The 14775-nt window shown below is 40.1% G+C and overlaps 1 protein-coding gene across 5 annotated transcripts in view; it reads right to left on the bottom strand.

Moving 5' to 3' along the window:
* The window catches only part of RTEL1 (regulator of telomere elongation helicase 1), a 92996-nt gene that overhangs the window by 31449 nt on the left and 46772 nt on the right, over positions 1 to 14775 (bottom strand). For all 5 annotated transcript variants that reach the window (XM_089513531.1, XM_089513534.1, XM_089513535.1 and 2 more), the window contains exons 19-25: positions 14330 to 14370; positions 13171 to 13256; positions 11423 to 11500; positions 8149 to 8226; positions 6777 to 6920; positions 5595 to 5710; positions 2695 to 2818 (exon numbers count right to left, since the gene is read on the bottom strand). In XM_089513531.1, coding sequence (XP_089369657.1) covers positions 2695 to 2818; positions 5595 to 5710; positions 6777 to 6920; positions 8149 to 8226; positions 11423 to 11500; positions 13171 to 13256; positions 14330 to 14370 — 667 coding nt within the window. The remainder of the gene's footprint in view (positions 1 to 2694; positions 2819 to 5594; positions 5711 to 6776; positions 6921 to 8148; positions 8227 to 11422; positions 11501 to 13170; positions 13257 to 14329; positions 14371 to 14775) is intronic.

Raw genomic sequence — 14775 nt, 5'->3', positions numbered from 1 at the left:
TGTCCATTTCCAGTAGGTAAGAGCCCCATATCTTGTAGTTTGGGTTATGCTTCTCCCACTCACTCCAATAGGCAGGAAGTAAAAAAGAGAGCCCTTTTGGTGACCCCCCCTTGGGTGGAGCTAACCCTAGAAGGCCAGTCGTTCAACAGCTGAATGCTCCAGAAAAAACATAAACAATTTATTTGGATATCAAAGTATAGAGAATTGCACGGCGACCGAGACAGGGAGTGAGCAATTTAGCTTGCTCCCCATAGGGAAGCACTATGTGGATATGAACCATCCCTATGCCAGCACCCCTGAGGGTGGGCCAGGATGTAGGGCTCTTATCTACTGGAAATGGACATATCATAGGTAAGAGCCAATGTCCCTTTTCCCAGTAGATAAGACCCCCACATCCTGTAGTTTGAAATTTACCAAAGCTGATCTAAACAGAGTGGGCGGTGCTGGCCCTTAAGTGACATAGGTTGAGCACCTGCTGCAAGACCCTGCTGTCAACAGCAGCCTCAGCAGAACCAAGCTGTAAAGCTAGTGATATCTAACAAGTGTGTATGGTGGCTTGTAAGTGACCACCCTGATGGTCTTTGCTATAGGACCTATGATGGCTAGAGGTGCTCATGCACCTGTAGTCTTTGGCATGGGTGACTTGGTTTCTGGTGGTAACCTCTCAAGGATTTATGGCAGGTAGTAATGCTGGGCCTGGCCCACCTGCTAGGCATGGATACTGATGCCTTCTTGCCCATAGTACAGAGCTAAAAGGAAACACAGTGGGGTGTCTGAGGAATGAAAGCTGTTTCTCCTCTGTGGGTGGCTTGGTCTCCAGGATAGTGTATGTTTTAAATTCTTTCCAATGTCTGGGAGAATGAAGGAGAAGAAAAAGGACTGGAGTGGCTGTAGTGAAGAAGCTGCAGAGCAACAGCAAACACATCCTACTGGAGTGACAGGCAGGACAAAACTGGCCTTCTAGGGTTAGCTCCACCCACGTGGCGTCACCAGGAGGTCTCTCTTTTTACTTGCTGCCTATTGGAGTGATTGGGAGGAGCATAACCCAAACTACAGGATGTGGGGGTCTTATCTACTGGGAAAGGAACATGAGTTTTAAGATGACATTCCTATAGGCCAGAAGCAGAGAGATAAGCACTCGGATACCTAACACATGTATTTGGAACTCAGTGAAGTTAGTACAGGGGAAGTTCTTCTTATTTATTGGACTACATCCATTCCACCTTTCCACTGTATAGGATGCATAGTAAGACAACAAAAATCCAAGTATTAAAAGGTAAATATTAGTAATGTACACATAATAAACCTAATCCACTAATCAAATTAAATGTTTTGTGGGAGTGGGAGGTCCCTGAGCCTATAGCGAGTCTGGTTCAGCCATGTTCCCTAAAAGGGGGGGGGGGGGGGGCTTTATAAAGTCAAGAGGATCATAGAATAGGTCAGACCTCACCTGGAATAATGTGGTCAATTTTGGGCATCACAGTTCAAGAAGGATATTGACAAGCTGGAATATGTCCAGAGAAAGGCAATCTAGATGATCAAAGGCCTGGAAACCAAGCTTTATGAGGAATGATTTAGGGAGCTGAATATGTTAACCAGAAGAGCCCTCCCTCCATGACATTTGATACCATCCAGCCTGAAGGGAGAGAAAAGACAGGCCCAGCACCATCGGTCCTACCCTCAAGAAGAAGAGCCCTCCCTCCAGTCCATCTGCCTTGGTCCAGAACTCAAAGGGAGAGAAGAATTGCTGGAGCTGATCCCCTCCCACACCACCATTCCCTTCTCCTTTTCTGTCGTGTCTTTTTAGATTGTAAGCCTGAGGGCAGGGAACTGTCTTATTAAAAAGATTGTATGTACAGCGCTGTGTAAATTTATAGCACTATATAAATAAAGCTTAATAATAATAATATGTTTAGCCTGGAAAAGACTGAATGGTGACATAATAGCCAACTTTAAATATGAGAAGGGGTGTTGGGTAGAAGATGGAGCCAGCTTGTTTTCTGCTGTTCCAAAAACCAGAACATGAACCAACGCATTCTAATTACAAGAAAAGAGATTCCACCTAAATGTTAGAAAGAATATTTTAGAGTAGGAGCTGTTTGACAGCGGAATACACTGCTTTTGAGAGTGGTGGACTTTCCTTCTTGGAGGTCTTGACACAGAAGTTGGGTATCTTTCAGGAGTGCTTTAGTTGTGTATTCCTATATGGCAGGTGGTTGGACTAGATGCCCCTTGTGGTCCCTTCGAACTCAAAGATTCTATGGTACTATGATCCCAACATCTGAAAAATCACACAATACTTACTTCTGAACTATACACAATGTTAGGGCCTGAACAGACAAACCAAAATAAAGCTGCTTCAGGTCACTTTGGAGGTATGCTGTTTAAATAATGCATGCATCCTATGAGGCCAGAATCCACACCAAAGGACTGGAGCACAGCTTTGGCACGGTTTCTGGCCTCTTAAGATGTGTGTGTCATTTAAACAGCATACTTCCAAAGTGACCTGAAGCAGCTTTATTTTGGCCTGTCTGTTCAGGCCCTTAGTTCCTGCTAGAGTAATTCACTGATATCAGTGGAGCACACATTAGAATTGACTAACAATTCCCATTCAGTTCAGCGGGTTTACTCTAGTTAGAATTAACAGTGGATATAGTCCTCAAAGGCTCTCACATTGACTTGCTTGATACCTACACATTTTTGTGCAACGCGGAAGAACTGAGATACATCTCTGACTACATGACCAAATTTTTCATAAATCCTGACATAAGGGCGGACCCAGGAAGGCAACTGGGCTCTTGCATCTGTGTTCATGAACCTGTCAGAAATTGAGAAAAGATCATTATTTAAGAATTCAATTAGAGTATATGCAGGAAGGTTTTTTTTTTTGGGGGGGGGAGGGATTTGAAGGATTGGAGTTGTTTGTGTATGTTTTATTTTCTGTCTTGGTTGTCTTGGTTATTGTGTGTTTTAAGCTTTTGTGTTCGATTTTTGAATATAAAAAAATATTTAGAATAGAAATGCAGAAAGAGGTAACACAATTCTTTCCAGATGTTCAGATGTTTACAACTAAAAGTCCCATAAACTCAAGACAGCATGGCCAATGATCAAGGATTATGGAAAGGACAAGTTACTGTAGTTCTTTGAGGGGTCATCCGGAAACTCACATAAATGGGTTTTCCTGCACCTGTGCAGTGCCTCTTTTGGAATATTCCAAAGCATTCTGGAGAGTTTTGGCAGTAGTCCTGCCCACCTCTGGCAGCCTTGTGTAAGGAACTCCCACTAAACCCACCAGTTCTGTAGTACGCGGATGCAGCCATCCATGTGAACTAGCAAGAAACAATGAGGGGTGGACAGGTGGAGTTGTGTGAGTTCACAAGTGATCACTACAAGAACTACAGTTACAGATTTGCAACTTGTCCTTCTTCTTCATGGTCTCTCTGACTCACACAAATGGGAGACTAGCAAGCTACAAAAAGTAGGAAGCGGGACTGTTGGTGCATTCAAATGTGGTAGCCAAGGTATTGTTGGTTATGAACAGCCTGTGGATGAAATTGACAGTGTTGCTTACTCAATAATACCAACAAAAAGAAGCCAAATCAGTGTCTGAACCAATAAGGAGGATGTGACCTGGAACGGTACCAACATCAGTATCAACTAGAGATGAAATTGCTACAAGCCATTTCCCTCAAATTGAGACTCAACCCAGAAAAGGAGAAACTGTAACTCTAATGACATAAGACTCCTGTACCTTTCCCTCCAAAACATGGTTGTCTGACCTTCTGTCCTGCATAGATATAGTCTCCATCACCACAGTACAGTTTCAGAGAACCCTGCAGAGATACCACAGCCTCACAAAAAACTATCTCTGAGTCAAGTCCCTGAAGGGAAGTAGATGGCTCAGCTATAGCCATAGTTTCAGAGGAATGCGAAGAAGAGGGTCACAGCAAAGAGTGTTCCTCCAATCTTTTCTTCTTCTTATGGTTGTGCTAGGTCAGTCTGCATTTCAACCTCAAGAGTCTTAACAGGGGTTGATGGACAATCAGAGGTCTCCCATACCGTCTGACTTTCTTAGTGGGTGTACAGATAGTCCCCACCAACATACTTGCACCCTTTCATTTGGAGGAACTGACATTCGTTGGAACTGAAGCCATCTTCTCCATACTTGACTTCTTCTCCATACTCGACTTTAACGTCTTTGAAGCTGAGGATTTAAAGTTGCTAATGATGCTCAGGATCTTGTGGTTTCAAGGCCTGCTTGTACAAAAGTTTTAAGATGGCACTTTCTGCTGTCTGCCCTGCAGTGTAAACTCTGCAGAGTACACACATGAGGCAACAATATGGGATAGTGAAGGCATCTCAAATACCCACATTTGATGTACATCTTAAAAGAAGCCAGCAGTACTGAGAAAGCCTTGAGGGCTAGCGTGGCTAGAAAGCCCATGCCAATTATTGAACCTCAGAAAACATATTCCAGTTTGAATACACAAACGCTATTCCTCATGAGGCAGTTGCAGTGGCAGATTAAAAGGAAGTGGCAGGTTTTGATGGGAGCCCCTTATATACGGCTGTCAGAGATAGGCGGGACTAGTGCCCAAACTCTTTTGAATGCTTTAGAACACATTAGAGGCTTTGTGCAGGGATGCAGGATAACCGATTTGTGTGAGTCAAAGAGACCACAAAGAAAAGTTATAGCTCAAAACATCTGGAAGACACTACATCATCTACCCATCATAGACAACCTCATCCTTAAGATGAAAACATGAGTAATACTGGTGCAAAATAGAGTATGTGAAAAAGGATTCTGTTCTGCCTAAGTCTCTCCCCACAAGGCAGTTCTGTTTAAACAGGGAGAGGCACTCTGCTGAAATACAGCACTAAGGCTCTCCAAGCAGAAAATTCTTAGCAGTTAACTAAACTACAAATCCCATGATTCCACAGGATGGAGCCATACACTTTCAACTGGTATAAAACTGTAATAATAGCAGTTAAGTGCATATACAGATTGACACTGGTCTTTGTGGTACTCCAGAAGCAGTCACTATAACAGCAGTTAGCTCATCCAACACCTACAGCAGAAGCATGCCTTTTAAAAACTGAAAGCCAGTTGGGGCTTCTAAAATATTTATTCACAAGTATCCAAACTCCTAGCACAAGAAGACACACTTGCTATTCCTGATGTTTAGCCTGACTGAATCTGATCCATTTTCACAGTAATAGAACACTGATTCTACTCCATCTGAAAGGCCAGATACTTAATCTGGGAATGCTGAGTAGTTTAATTTAGGAGTAGGAGTTTTCCAATTTAATCAATGAGGGCAGGTACTTGTGAGGAGATGAAAGAGGATTCAGCCATTTTCATGTCTTATTTTTCACTTCTCATCTCCCAAACTTTTTAACAAGAGCTCTTTCCCTACCCAACCACAAACACTTCTTCCCTCAGCTGTGTGGAAGAAGTGTCTTCATCATGGTAGAGAAAACAAAATCACTGTTCCAAGGAGCTGTGAAACAAAGAGGTGGCACTGGTGGTGCAGGATTTGAGTAGGAGAGACAGTTGCCTTAGAATTCTCTCAGATGAAAAAAAAGAGGGTCACCTGTGGTCACAAAGGAAGATGGCACCATAGTCTTGCCGATGCCGAATGACTCTTCCAATGGCCTGGTTTACTGCACGAGAAGCCTGCTGCTTGTACCAGGTGTTTCCAGACAAATACTAAAGGGCAGAAAGATTTTTTAAAAAAATTAATGCAATGTGTTCTTTCCTTCTTTTTCTTCTTTTAACTATTAAAACCAAAAAATAACACTAAGAAGGCGATGTCTTGAATACAGACCTGAAAAGAATGCTCACCTAACCATCCTTCTATTCTCCTTCTTCTCTACTGCACTTTTTGTCTAACCAGTGATGAGAAAAGATCAGAAGTTGACCATAAGGCCAAAGTAAGACAGAGCCATGCTGAAGGGGAAGTATCATTAACCAGGGAACATTTTAGAAGGTGGAGATTTATTAAGCTCTTTGGAATCTTAAGGGAAAGCAAATTAAGCATTTCCTGGACATTTTGACCCTACCATTTGGTCCTTCCTTTTAATAACAATGATCTGAAATGTAAGGAAAAGACTCAACGTGAACTATTTTCCCTTGTGCTTGCTTGACAATTTTCCATTATGGTGTAATGACTGCTGTTTAAGGATTAGCTGAAGTCTGTTTAGTATACTCCTGACATTTGCTGTGTGCTGGGTAGATTTTCCAAAACTGCTGATAAGGTGTATGCTTGCTTCAGTGCTAGATTGCACAGCCATAATTCTGGGCATCTGGACCAGCTGTCATTAAATTAACTGTCTAGCCAGTTTTGTAGTTCTAGTCTAGTATCTAGTTCTAATCTGCCTTCATTTCACTAATGCCTCCATTCTTGAATCCAAACAAGAAAAAGAGCTTCCCCAATACCAGAAAGCTCAGCATAGTTCTAGACTAGATGTATCTTTTTGCACCCTTAAAACTAGTAGTAGTAGTCAAGACAACTTACCTCTGTAAAATGGCACTGCACTCTAGGTCATGAGGGCGTAAGAAAGAAACACTGTACAACCTCAAGTGTTTCCCCCGATTTTAACCAAGACTCAGACCATAAACTCCATAGGTAAAAAGGGAACAGGTGCATGCAAAATCAGTACAGACAATTCTGCAGATTTTCAAGCCTTCAAGTAGTACTACTAGAAACCCCAGAAAAAAGCTACTACGCAAGAAGAAAGACAGATATCCACATTTTCATTTTCCCCCTCCTTACCTGTCCTCCACCACTTCTGGCCTTCATCTCATCCAGGAACTGCATCTTTAAAATGACCCTGGGGTCCATGCGAGGTGGAAAAGGAAGGCCTGTGATGATAACACCTCGCCCATTCCTATCAGCAAAATCCAAACCTTCACTAGCCTGAAGAAAGTTTTAAAGACATAGTCGTATTAGTTTGTTTCAGCATAAAAAGGAGGAGGAGGAAAAAACAAGAGAGCTTGCAGTATATTTACAATATGTTGTTTGTCACGAACATATACTGCTGGTAGGGAACAACTGCTGCAAGGTTCAAGGTAACGTCTCTTCTTATTTATTCAAATTTATTTATTAAGGTATTTATTAACACCCCATCCAATATCAGGTAATCTCAAGGCATCTTACAATACCATTAAAACAGGTTAAACAGGTTAAAAACAACAAGACAATAAGCCAACAATACACTAAACGATATACTGAGTTCAAATAGATTTTAAAATTTTTAAAGTTTTTAAAAGTATAAATAATAGTCTTGGGTTGAATTTATAATGCTCAAAAGCTTTGGTGAACAGCCAAGTTTTAACTTGGTGCCTAAATGACAGGAGTGTTGGCAACAATTGGGCCTCCATACTTGGGGTGCCACAGCACTCCACACTTGGTGACCATGGCTGAGAAGACCCTCTCCACATCCCAACACGATCAACGGACCTCAATAATAGGACATGGAGGAGGCCCCTCACAGCATATCTTAATGCTAAAGCAGGGATATATAAGGAGAGGCACAGTCCCAAGCCATTTAGGGCTTTAAATGTAATCATAAGCACCCTGAATTCAGACTGGAAACATGTCAGCAGCCAGTGCAATTTTTTCAGAATAAGCCTTACATGCTGTTTATATGCTATTCCAATCATCAGTTGAGCTGCTGCATTTTGCACCAGCTGCAGCTTTTGAGTCTTTGTCAAAGGTAGTCCCATGTAGAACACATTACAGCAATCTAGTTGGGAGGTCATCAGTGTATGGACTTCTGTGGCTAGGTTATCCTTGTCCAGGAAAAATTGTAGATGATGCATCAGTCGAGATTAGCACCAAACATTCTGAGCCAGAGGCCACTTGGGCCTCCAGTCACAAGGATGGATCTAGGAACACTCCCAAGCTACATACCTTTTCATTCAGGGAAAGTACAACCCTATCAAAAACAGGCTGTTTGCCCAATATCTATACCTGAGAACCACCAATCCACACAGCCTCCATCTTATTGGGATTACACATCAGTTTACTGGCCCCCATCCAGCCCATTACAGCATCTAAACACCTGCAGAATCCCAGCTGGGTCTGATAACAAGCAGAAATAGAGCTGAGTACCTCAGCTTTTGTACAGTGTTCAGACACATACCTTCCCCCGGCACACAGCCAGGAAAACAGCACCGTTAGATTTGGGACAGATAATTTTCTCATAATAGGCATCTATGACCTAGGAGAAAAACTGCATCAATAAAATAGGACTAGACATGCATTTTTTATTCTCATACACGTAGAAGCTATAATTCCAGATCCCTATTTACAATGTTTTTTTGATGAAGCATTAGATAAATGAATCAGATATGCCTTATTCAGGAAACCCTAGATTACAAGAAATCACTCATGGTAAGCACCAAATTACATCAGCAGTTGTACACTGATAAACAAAACCATATTCAGGGGTAGCTGTGTTGGCCATACACCAAGATAAGCAAAATTGACAAGAGAACAAAACTTTTATTGGGTAAAAAAATTCTTTAAAATGACACACAATTATCCCCACAATAATTCCTGACAAAGAAACAAAGAAAATACTCATTGAAACTGTTTTACAAGGGAAATACATTAAAGAGTAATAACTGCTTTTCAAAATGTGCACTAAAAGGTAAAAATGGCCTGATGATAGAAATTAAGAATTTTGAATCTGTTCTTTTAAAAAAAAAACCAATGAATTCTAAAATATAGAACAGATTGTAGCTATTTTTATACAGGATAATTTCACCAGAAATCATTAATACATAAATCATTAATACATATTTAAATGGTGAAGAAGTCCAGTATCTAAATAATAAGAGAGATCTTAGCAGGAACAACATGAATGAAGGAGGGGCACTTATCTCTAAGTACCCCTGGTTTTTTTGAAAGAATATTTACAAGGGTTGCAGTAGTGCTTGTAGTGCACTAGATAACACACATGACTAGGTCAGGTCAGGACTCATGCTTCAACACAACTTTTAACAGAAGTCACATCATGCTGGGCAGCACAAAGCCCAGAACAAGAGGAGAGGCAAAGGACAGAGAAAGGGAGTGATGGCACAACATGAAGCTTGGGCAGAGTCCAATGTCCTTTCTGACACCAAACCTGTAAACTCCTACATGGATACCCAAATCCATGGATGCTCAAGTCCCATTAAATACAATGGTGTAACAAAATGATTTCCATTTTATGTAAGCAAAACCAAAGTTTACATTTTGGAATATGAGTGTGTGTGTGTGTGTGTGTGTGTGTGTGTGTATTCAAGGCATGGATGGTTGAATCCATGGAGAAGGAATCTGTGGATACAGAGGGCCAATCTGAATTCAGTGTCTGAAATGATGTGCTCCAAAATGTTTAGCAATGTTATAGAGAATGCTGCTGCATGACAGTCAAATCACACACCTTTATTTATTTATTTTATTTCTGTATTGAATTCATACACCATCTGTCTCCCAGGATGGGAACCAAGTTGGCTTGCACTAATTTAAAGCAAGATTTAGTTAAAATCTTATTTCACAAATGCCAGAAACACATTAAACAACATCATGAAAAAAGCCATCGTTATCAACCATTTTAAAAAACTGTAACATAATTTTTTTAAAAAGGATTGAAAAGCTACCCAACTTTACACACACTAGTGCTACATAAAGGTCTCCATATGTGGAGGTGGAAAGAGAGCAGGGAGAAGGCCAAACAGACCTCCTGTGGGAGGGAGTTCCACATCCAGGGAAAAGCCACTAAATGCCTGTAAGTATGGTGAGACCAAAGGGAAAGCTCTCCCTTGCACATTTCAACACTCCGAGGTGGCTTATATAGGGAGATGTTGTCTTTCAGATAGTCTGGACATAAGTTGGGCAGGTGCATCCTATATCATAGAATCATAGAATAATAGAGTTGGAAGAGACCACAAGGGCCATGCAGTCCAACCCCCTGCCATGCAGGAAATCCAAATCCATATGAATGATCTGACTTTATAACAGATCCTAGACATTATACATCCTATCTTTGTAAACCAGCAAAGAGTCATGGTAACTTATGCTTTTCTGTTTTTACACAGCTTCCCACTAAGAAACATTCCACATTGGCCCAGCAGCATTCAATAACGGAGCAATTTTTTCCTGGCTGCTCAGCAGCTGAGCCACTCATAGATCCAAGAACCCAAGAAGGAGTTCAGAAGCCATGCAGATGGAATTAAATGCTACTGACAGCATCTGGTGGTCAAAACATCAGCACCAGTTTTGTTTGGCCAAAGCTAATCCCAGACTCTGGAAATGAAGAGGCTGGCTCTCTCACTGTTTTCTTTCCCATTAAATAATTTCCCTTGATGATCAACTTAATCTGCTAAGGAAACGGGTTTTAAATATATAAGTGCTGTATTTTGTGGTATGTTTTTAATTGCTTTATTTTTAATATCATCATTCATTTAACGTTTGAATTCTACTTATAGTACTTTAATGTAAGCCATACTGAGTCCCATTGTTGGGAGAAATGTGGGATATAAATTAAATAAATAAATGGCATTTTTAATTTTTAAGATACCCAGGAGATGGAAATAAAGAATTTAGCGTTGTCCAGACCTGAGAAACATTATGTCTGTGCCTAAGGTTGACAGAATGAAAACTGGAGACAGCTCCTTACCTTCAATGGCTGTGTGGAAGAGGGAATTTCAGCAGGTATCGCTTATCACCTGGTTGTCTGACAAGCAACATCTGCTGAAACTTGTACACAACCATTAAATAGAAGCTATCTCCAGTTTTCATCCTGACAACTTTTTCTCTGCCACTGTAGGATTAATGATCTTAGCAAAGAAATAGGAAACTAAATCTCTTCACAGCACTACCTGTATCACAGAATACTGAGAGGACAAACCTTTCCCATCACCAACCAATGGACTTAAATCTTAACTATATTTTCTTTTGTTGAACAATTAATATTTAAAGCCCAATTCCAGGAAACATCTTCCAGATTATGTGGGGATTTTTGAGTAGCCTGTCCTTGTGGAACACATTGTCAGGGCAAATATCATTATAAAAGTGGAGCAAAGCTCTTTTAATTAATGGTTGACACACTGTCCCCCTTTCTCTCTTCTTCGCCTCTACTACTCTTGGCCTTTTCCCTTTTAGAAAAAGAATGTTTCTGTTCTTATTTGTAATTTATTGCAGAAAATCAAAATGCTTAAAAATGAAACACAAATAATTTTGATAAAGCAATTAGATCTTTAACCAACTCCACCTTTAGTATTCAGAATATATTTTTCAATATTCCAAATAAGATCTTTTTTAAAATACAGCAAAGCAATGCTGAGGCAATACTAGTATAATCCTAGCAAACTGAAGTTACTGTAAAGAGAATGAGTGTACAGTGTTTCACAAATGTGTAAACTCTTACAAACCTCTGTGAATGTTCCTTTGTTTCGTGGTTCCACAAAAACTGGCTTCACTGCTTCTATTTTCCCCACAAAATCATGGTCCTAAAAAAAACCCAGAAAATACATGTGTGGAGAATTCTTACAGGACAAGGAGTCTGTATTTTCCCCAACCAATACCTCTTCTTTGCCACCAACAAGCAAGTTGTGTTCCATCTGACAGTAAAAAAACCCTGCCTCTTGGGAGTTGTGACACTTCATCTGTGATGTTTTATGGTTGGTCACTGACCACAGATTAGTAAGCAAATACAGTTGTCCCTCCATATTCGCTAGGGTTAGGGGAACAAGACCCCTATGAATATGGAAAAACCACAAATAACAAAAACACTGTTTTTACCTGAGAGGACACCTCTCTAGGAATCTCTAGGTCCTCCAGTGCAATTCTGTGTTCAATGAATAGAATGGCACTGGAGCAGCTACAAATGGTCTTTCAGTGCAACTTTTAGTTAAAGTTGACCACAGAGTTGCACTGGAGGACCTAGACAGTCCTAGAGAGAACACATTAATGAAATCCGTGAATAATCAAATCCGCAAATATCAAAGCCACAAATATGGAGGGATGACTGTACTTATGTGCCACTGAAGAATAAATTTAACATCTGTTCAGCATTAGTCTGTGTGTTGAAGCCAAATGTGGTCTATTAACTCATTTTCCCCAATGAAAGAAATTTAAAACTGTTACTAAGCAATTGTTTTTATTCAATATAGCCAAACTGACCACAGCTCAGACCCAAAATTGGCAAACTGAAATGGTGAGTTGAGAGGAGCCCTGGTGGCGCAGTGGTTAAAAGCCTGTACTGCAGCTACTCACTCACAAACCATAAGGTTGCGAGTTCTAGACCAGCAAAAGGGCTCAAGCTTGACTCAGGCTTGCATCCTTCTGAGGAGGTCACTAAAATGAGTACCCAGATTGTTGGGGGCAAATTAGCTTACAGCTGTAAACCGCTTAGACACTGCTTAGGCGGTATGAAATGGTATATAAATAAAGCTGTTTGTTTTGTTTTTGAGAGATTTGAACTCCATGTACAAGATATTACATATTTGCCTACCATGTCATTTTCCTCCACTATTCACACAGGGCCAATTTATAAATTACTAGTATGACATCAGTGATTCCATTTGGGAAGAGCCAAAGCTAGACGACCTATCTTTGTGAGCAAAAACCACTTTGTGTTTGTTCCACAATGTTTTCTCAGAGGTACAGTAGGTCCTGTGTATATATGGGGATACATTCCATGGATGGCAAAAAATGTGGGACCTCAAGTCCTGTTCGTTTCAGTGGCCGCACATGCCATTGTAACATCCAGGGCTTGCCATCTGCATAAGCTTAAAGCCGCGGATGGCAAGCGCGCATATGGGATGTGAGCGTTGTAGTAGGTCAGAGTATATGGCTTCAGATCACAATAAAATACTGCCTAGGGTAACAGGAATTGGGCCCTAGTCATAACAATCCACATTTAAATCATGTTATCATTTACTTCTCCTTGGCGGCATTGCAGTGACTGCAGCAAATATGGACTGTGCTATGAACTAGAAACCCTTACAATTTTATCATTTCCCAAATTACGCACAAATCAACTGAACCTCAATAGTAGCAACTCAGGTATACCAAGATAAGTGAAGAATACTTACTGCTTTGACATCCTGTAATAAGACAGAACAATAAAGATTTAGTGCTAAATAAATTTTATATAATCTGAAATCTGGAAACCTACTCTCCAATATTCCAGACTTTTGTCCATGACAGAATATGAAGGGAAGAACACAAGCAGTCCATGAGGTATGATTCGAACAAGATTTCCTGCAATAAAACACATACACATATACCAAGATGGAATTCAGTTTATAAGTAGGACACACACAGGTTAGTCTGTCAAACTCTATTTTGCTAAGGTTCTTATTTTTCCAGTAGTATTTCATTGCATCCTTGTTCCAGACTATGCATGAACATTCATATTATTTTTTGCCAGCGTTTTTTAAAAGTACATGGACTTTTAAATACTTTTTTCAGTTGTACACATTTTCGTTCATAGTTTTTCAAATCTACTTTTTTTCCCTACAAATTAAACTGAAAACTTGAAAAAGTATGGATTTTCAAATCTAACTACTATCTAACTAACAGTTCAGGTTGTTTAGGAGGTACAAATTTGTAAGTTCTCACTTAACTACAAATCAAATTAATTTCTCATCCACCCCTAATGCTTGCTGATTATAGAGTTTTCTCCAGTCTTCATGCACTCTTTGTCATTTCTTCTAAAATACGTCTGATAGCAGCCTATGCTTCTGCAAACAATCATGTCCACCTCTGAAACGTCTTATCTTTTTCTCTTGTTTATGATTGCTTGGAAATTTGTTCATCATGCTTGCAGCATGCTCAGAATCTCTCCCATCCTTATAAGCTTCTTCTCTCTCTGATACAACCAGACTATTATACAAAGTCAGAATAGTGGCCCAAAGCCTTTTTTTTTTTACTGCTGATTGGCAACTGCTCTCCAGAAGTGGAGACAAGTACATATTTCCTAGCTGCCCTATATTTAAGAAATCAGTTAGATCTCAATACTAAATTTGCAACAGTCTTGTTGTTTGATGTCATACAATGGTGATCCATAATCTTCTTAATTTCTCTTATAGCTTTATCCTGAGTCCTTGCCAATTCAATTGCTTTAGCTCCTGTCTGCCTGAGTTCCTGCAGACCAGTGGTTCCTAAACTTTTATCCAGGTATTGTGAGCATCATCTCCCAGAAGCCCTAGTCAGCTTGGTCAATAGTTGGAAATTCTGGGAACTGAACTCCAAAACATCTGGAGAATAAAAGTTTGGGAACCACTGCTGTAGACTTTTGCAATGAATTACAGAAAGACAACTTTCTGTCTTACCTATTGTTTTCCCAAGAGAAGAGAGACATTCTGGTGAAAATCTGCAAATGAAAACCAAACCAAAATAATAATAAAAATAAAAATCAATACCCTTCTTGGGAAGTATTTACAATTGCCTAGTGACCTGCATTACCATCACTAATGGAACTAAATTCATCATACTTTACTGTTAGTCATAATTATCATAATTACTGACTTCCCTTCCCCTGTTTTTCCAATCTTCTCGCCAAGACTGATTCACTGAATAGATAGGTCCTTGCAACTTCTCAGAACATACTTCCCCATCTTTATCAGAAGGCTTGTTTGAAAATTAAAAAAGCATTATAAACCAGGGTCATTTCACTAACTAAACAAGGCAAGGGGAAATGAATGTAATGCCTGGCATATCTCTTAAGAAGAACCATCTTAATTGTCTTCTACAGAATGGCTACTTGATCTTTCACTTC

This window comes from Sceloporus occidentalis, unplaced genomic scaffold (assembly GCF_023333645.1).
Source record: "Sceloporus occidentalis isolate IW3139 unplaced genomic scaffold, rSceOcc1.0.p SCAF_3, whole genome shotgun sequence".
In the NCBI taxonomy this organism is placed as follows: Eukaryota; Metazoa; Chordata; class Lepidosauria; order Squamata; family Phrynosomatidae; genus Sceloporus; species Sceloporus occidentalis.
The sequence above is the reverse complement of the archived record's forward strand: the minus strand, read 5'-3'. Positions and strand labels throughout refer to the sequence as shown.